This window comes from Anneissia japonica, unplaced genomic scaffold, assembly GCF_011630105.1.
Source record: "Anneissia japonica isolate Jap-2015-1 unplaced genomic scaffold, ASM1163010v1 scaffold287833_len2544123_cov190, whole genome shotgun sequence".
Classification (NCBI taxonomy): domain Eukaryota; kingdom Metazoa; phylum Echinodermata; class Crinoidea; order Comatulida; family Comatulidae; genus Anneissia; species Anneissia japonica.
Window position 1 is genome coordinate 325,116 of NW_022757233.1, and position 6,478 is coordinate 331,593.

General features: G+C 39.5%; 1 protein-coding gene across 3 annotated transcripts in view; it reads left to right on the forward strand.

Annotated features, from left to right (window-relative positions):
- Window positions 1–1,606: 1,606 nt before the first annotated feature.
- LOC117124574 (sulfotransferase 1C2-like) overlaps window positions 1,607–6,478 on the forward strand; it is a 9,185-nt gene continuing 4,313 nt past the window's right edge. The window contains exons 1-5 of one of the 3 annotated variants that reach the window (XM_033270860.1): window positions 1,607–1,872; window positions 3,158–3,193; window positions 4,391–4,537; window positions 5,094–5,320; window positions 5,981–6,107. In XM_033270860.1, coding sequence (XP_033126751.1) covers window positions 4,402–4,537; window positions 5,094–5,320; window positions 5,981–6,107 — 490 coding nt within the window. In that variant the 5' untranslated portion in view covers window positions 1,607–1,872; window positions 3,158–3,193; window positions 4,391–4,401. The other 2 variants (XM_033270862.1, XM_033270861.1) reach the window with 2 other exon arrangements.

Below are 6,478 nucleotides of genomic sequence, written 5' to 3' on the forward strand. Positions count from 1 at the left end.
TTTTCTATAGTTGCAGATATATATCGTGAAGGTATTACGTTTCTTATATTTTTCAAAAGTTACTATGTAATAGAAAATCATGATTATAAAAATATATGCTATTGTTTTTTTAAATAATTATTATTGAGGCTTGTTTTATCAGGCATGACTATATCCAAATACGGCCTGTAAGACATCAATAACAGTTTATTAGTAGGCCAACCTTTGCTCAATCAATGAAGGAAGATATCAATTTGTATTAATCTATGATTAATGCAAGGCCTAGTATGCCTCTCAATTTACTTAGGCTTATCTCAATGTACCTGTAGTATAAGTTCCTCCATTATTATTTAAATCTCATGGTAGCCTGTATCTACGTTTGCTGTAATTTATTTATAAATCTATGGTCAGTAGATATAGATGCAATACAGAGGCCTCTCTAATTCGAGACCAGTACAGTGTTTAAGACTGCTGAAAGTGCCCTGTGGCCCCCCAGGGCAGCATCGCTTGCTGTAACTGGGGTCCGAGGGCCAGCTGTATCCAATCTTGGTGGCACTTGCAATATGTAGGCCTACTACTAGAATCCTCAGAATACGTGACGATCTAATGTAATTATGGTTGCCTATAGCAATAGAACAAGCAGCCATTTAATCAGAATTAAAAAGCATTCGAGCCACAGATAGGAGGCCTTTGCATTTGGACCCCACGAGTGAACACGGAACCCTAATTTAATGTTGATGAAATAATATGAAAATATCTATTATAAGTTCAACATGAAGCACTGGCAGATATTTAATGTTGAACTGGATTTGATTTCTTCCGGGTGATACACACCAAGGATAACCCACGAAAGTCCTCCTCAGACTTATTTCCAGTGGGGACCTTCTGGTGGTGAATTGGGCTGCAGTAGGCCTACACCAGGAGACAATCCCATACTCTTTTCCGAAGAGTGTACTGTGTTATTTAACGTGCACATGGGCCATTTTGTACACAGGACCAACGGCTTAAACATCTCATCCGAAAGACGGGTGAGATTTTGAAACCTGCATTTCAGCCCTCCAGCTAAAACACAAGGAGAGCAGCGATGTGAATTGAACCAGGGACCTAGAGATCTCAACGGTTCAGCGCACACACAGTGGCTACAACCAGTTAGCCGACTGAGCTAGCAGCTCTCACCCACGAATCTGAAATCAAACTCGTCAAGTCTTCATACTGCGAAAATTGAGACTGCCACACCCCCACAAGAGGTGGGTGGGTAGCCCTTCAATGAGTGGATCCTTGTTTTTTAAGTGTCGAGGATGTGCACACGTACAGTAGGCCTACGAACATCGGTTAATAGACCTACACCTCTGCAAACCTAGTAGGCCTTCTTTGTAGGCCTACTACATTGCTTCAAAATGAGCCTATTTAATGCATTTTCTATGCCTATATGTCCCAACGTTACAGTGAGATTCTTTTTAACAATTTGTCCTGATTACTGAATCTAATATTAACAGACGATAGTGAAGTGTTGGTTTGTCGGCTTTTGCTAGTGCTTATACGTCATACTAATAAATTACCTTCCTTAATGACCAATTAGCCCCGAATGTAATTTAGTAGTAATTAAGAGTCAAGGAAAAGGTTTGCATAACATCATAACACTGTGTAACAAAAGAAATATTTGCCACTTGGCGCTTCTTCGGCAGCATTCAGCAGTCTCGCCGATGTTCTTGCATAGACCTAATGCAAATATGAATTCAGGAAGTAATTATGATGGTGTTTTTGAGTGCGTCCCAGGGACGTTCATAATGTTCAATACTGTATGCAATTATTCACAGGCCGCTTGCTGAATCGATCAACCTTACAGCTACAGGCATTCAGGTCATTTTTCTTCGTCAGGGAAACGTTTTTAACGTGAGTATTACTCTACTCTAGGCCTAAGTAAATACATCAAGTTTGCCCGTAAAAAGAATCAATTATATCACATATGCCTGCTAAAATACTAACATAGTTTAATTATGGTGGCATGTTATAGTGCTTCTATGATTACCTGAGTCTAAATTTCATGTTTTCTTTGCTCTTACCCACATAAAATTGAACTTCAATTATCTGACACCTACTATATTAATATCGGCCTATGTTGCACGATACACTATAGACCTTCATTTTCGTGCATTTCTATAGTAAATATATAGACCTATGAATATACTATATATGCTCTACAGTATTGTATCTGTCTCTTATACACATCTAGATGTGTATAAGAGACAGGGTTCAGCGCACACACAGTGGCTACAACCAGCATTATGCAACATGATTAATCAGGATACATCATAATGCAATGAAAGTAAATATACAATAATTAAATTGACAAAGCATACAATTGATCTACCATATGGTGCTGATTAAAACAATAATTACTGTAGGTAGCAATGAAATATAAAATTAAAGGACAAAAAAAAAAAAATAAAAACCTAAATTGTTGCCGCACATTCGTGCACATTGCTTCGTTGTAGGCTATATAAACTACACTTATAAATGCACATTATGTTACTATGTTTAACATTTAGGCCTGCACTACCTATTCGACAATGAGATGTGGTATTAAATGAATTTTGAATAATATAATCAGTTATCACTTGGATTCATTATGAAAATATAGAAAGTGTCGGTAAATAAGATGAATCTGCGAGTGTAAATTTCCTCAACGGGGATTCGAACCCGAAGCACCTGCTATATAATAATGTGGTTTCCATTCTGGACCACTGAGGCTTTTGTTGAAAATTCGAATCCTATTGGAGCAATTGATATGTATGAGTGAACGGATTCCCGAGGCTCAGCACAATGGCTCCACCAAGTTTAGACGACTACAAGATATGCTGCTCTCTAAAACAAACAGACCTGATAATTCAAACATAGACAAATTAAATCAGGCGGCTGCCTAGGCTACTACATTTGGTTGGGTATGTCCATTAGGCCTACAATACCACGCCTTTTGTCCATAAATCCGTCTTACATTAATCGCTAATACACCCGAAGCTAATAATAGTCCTCCCACCAAACGATTTACTGTAGCCTTGATTTTCAAACGTACCTAAAGGCCACTTCCACTGGGACTTGACTGCGTGACATTAAAAACATTTGTACTGTTAATCAATATCAGAAAGAAATTTGTGTTTTTTCTGATTTTTCTTCATAGGCATACGGATAACACCTTTCAGTGAAAATATCACACGTAAGTACAGTACTTTCTTTATTATTGTGTTGTTTTATTATTCAATCTCGCAGGTCTCTATTATTTGCATTTGATAGTTTGCCAATATCAATTAACGTAGGCCTAGTGTTAGCTACATTCAATGGCGACTGAGATACGAGACCCGGTATTTTTCCTTAAAAAACTATGCGCTGAATTCTTACGCCACAGAAAGTTTATTCTTATAAAAAATCACGAGGGTTTGTCCAGGTTTTGGCTATACACTTTCACCGCCGTACATCAGGTATCGGACACCTACACATTCTCGTTCGATCGGATCCGGTGACTATTCAAACATTTGCAACGCCAAGTAGATAATAATGTATAATGTAGAAGCGAAGCTAGTGGTGGCGCCAGGATTTGCCCGACAGTGCGCCGGGGTCCCCGAGGTGGGGGGGGGGGCCTGATTCCCCCGACGAGGGGTCAGATTTCTCCGACGAAAGCAAAAGTGGGCGAGCTTCGATTAAAAGGTTTCCAAAGTTGTCCAGGGGGCAAAGCCCCCGAAAATTTTGACAATTTAGGGGTTTAAAGGCTTGTTTTATTCGATTAGAGTCTACTAATATGTAGAAATACATATAATATTTTTCTCCCCGACGAATTGTACTTTTTCTCCCCGACCGGGGTGGGGGGAAGCGCTGCCCCCCCCCCCCCGCTAGCGCAACACCTGGTAGAAGCGCTTCATGCCAGCAAGGTTTCTATGCGCTTCAAATTTATTGAGTCACGCATACAATAATAAGCTCCCTGGGGAGAATTTCATAATGCCGCAGCTGGTAATCAAGCCTTCTTCGGGCATTCGAAATTTTCTAGGTACTCGAGACAAACCATTGAGGACACAAGCGAGATACACAACGAAGAAATTCCAGCCCACTGCAGGGACGTATCCAGGGAGGGGGGAGCCGTGGGAGCCGCGGCTCTCCCCCCCCCCCCCCCCCTTGTCCTTCCCAACACCTGGTAGAAGCGCTTCATGCCAGCAAGGTTTCTATGCGCTTCAAATTTATTGAGTCACGCATACAATAATAAGCTCCCTGGGGAGAATTTCATAATGCCGCAACTGGTAATCAGGCCTTCTTCGGGCATTCGAAATTTTCTAGGTACTCGAGACAAACCAATGAGGACACAAGCGAGACACAATGAGCACAAACATTTTCCCTAATTTATTCTTAAATTCTACACTCTTAGGTACGGCCATCATGGAAACGATAACATGGTTTGACAAAGAAAGTGGATTCACTCTCGATTATTCAACACCTAAAGAAATCTTAGAGGTGATGAAGACATTCAAAGTCAGAGACGACGACGTTTGGGTTGTAACATATCCTAAATCAGGTATAAATATAACAAATCGTATAAGGCCTGTATAAGTATACAGTATCAATCAGCAGCAGATCCACCAATCTCGTATATTAATAAAAGTATAGGCACAATAGTATGATAAAACAGTACTGCACGATATCAGATATGAAGCTCCATTTATGTTTTGTTTGCTGGATTAATTAAATTATGTTATGACTTACCCAATATTACAGTTTGCTTGCCTTTGTAATTAGTGTAGGCCTAACTAGAACAAAAACCGGAATACATTAACACTTTTGAACCATAAAGCTGGTTTATAATTCAAACGTATATATTTTTTTTGCCAAAAGCATGGCATTTACTCAAGTAAAACAATTAAGTATTGGCAACACATAACAAAATATATTTTCTCTATATTGTGCTATAAATTGAAAAGAAAAACACATCTACAATGTATAAGTTCTATGAATATTTTCTGCAAATACGTCTTCGAATTACCGTGGGTTATCCTTGGTGTTTCACACCGAATAAATACAATCCAATCTAGGGTTCACCCGCTTAAAATCTGACGTTCTGTTCAAAATTCCAGGCACAACATGGATGCAAGAAATTGTTTCTGCAGTGTGTGCCGATGGAGACCTCGAATCAATTAAACAGACGTCTTTGGATGACCGTGTTCCCTTTATTGACTGCGTCTTTTCATTTGACAAAAGACCACGCTACATGGACCTCGACGAAAAGACATCTCGTAGGCTCATCAAAACTCATTTTCCGCATCAACTTATCCCTCCTGGTGTCCTAAAACAGACTCCAAAGGTCAGAGCAAATGATAATCATAAATAATATTATTCTTGAAAATAACAGCGCAGTGCACGCTGCTAATTGGTGCATGTTCGAATTCAACTCTAGCCCGGTTAGTGCATGGACCATATTGCACACTAGACCAACGTCTTATCCAAAAGACGAAGCGCTATTGGAACTTGTAGTTTAGCGCCAGTGGCGTATCTAGAAGTCTTGATATGGGGGTGCTGATGGGGGAGGCGAAGGTGAAGTGGGAGTCGATGATCAGTTTAGAGGTGCTAACTCGCAAAATAATGTGATTTTAGGTTATTTTTAATTACTTGCAAGTAATTTTTGTTGGGAATGGGCGACTGGGAGGGGGACACGAGTAATTTTGGTGGGGCGTGCGCTTCCTGCGAACCCCTAGATACGCCACTGTTTAGCGCTCCAGTTGAAACACGATGGGCCGGAACAGCAATGGGAATTTAACATCCCCTCCGTACAACCCCATAGACGCCACTGCGGATACAGCCAATGACTGTAGAGAAGAAAGTTTTGAATAAGCTGCTGCCTCTAATCGCTAATTTTCCATACCGTAAAGAATCCTTTTGGTTGTTTTTGCCATACTAACAAATATCTGATTGATATAAAAAGTCAGATCAGGTATTGACTGGGATTTCGTATCTTCTCTTAAAGGTTATTTACGTCTCACGCAATCCAAAAGACGTCATCGTGTCCTGTTTCCATTTCTACAACGCGTTTGTCTTAACGGCACCGAAAATCAAGTGGGATGACTTTTTCCAATATTTCATAAAAAATGAAGGTGAGTTTATCTTAATATACAAATAAAATTTGAAAAAAAGTATTCATTAGTAACCCTTTCATATGTTTTTAATTAATAAATCAGATTATTCAGCAAACTAGACCAAATCTACTGTCTTTTTTTCATTCAGGTCAGTTTTCGTCATGTTTATTCACTGAAAGGCAAATAGAGATTCAGCTATGCTAAACTCCATTCCTGGAAGGTTTATGAGAATATGGAATGATTTATCAATAGACATTAAGGATTATTGTTTGTTTGTGATAGCTGGGGTACATAAAGCAAAATATCAAACCTTTAACTTTAAACAATTTCGTTCATGGGACTGATAATGGCTTGCATTCTACTCTGGTCGGTTAGGGCTGCTGGATGCC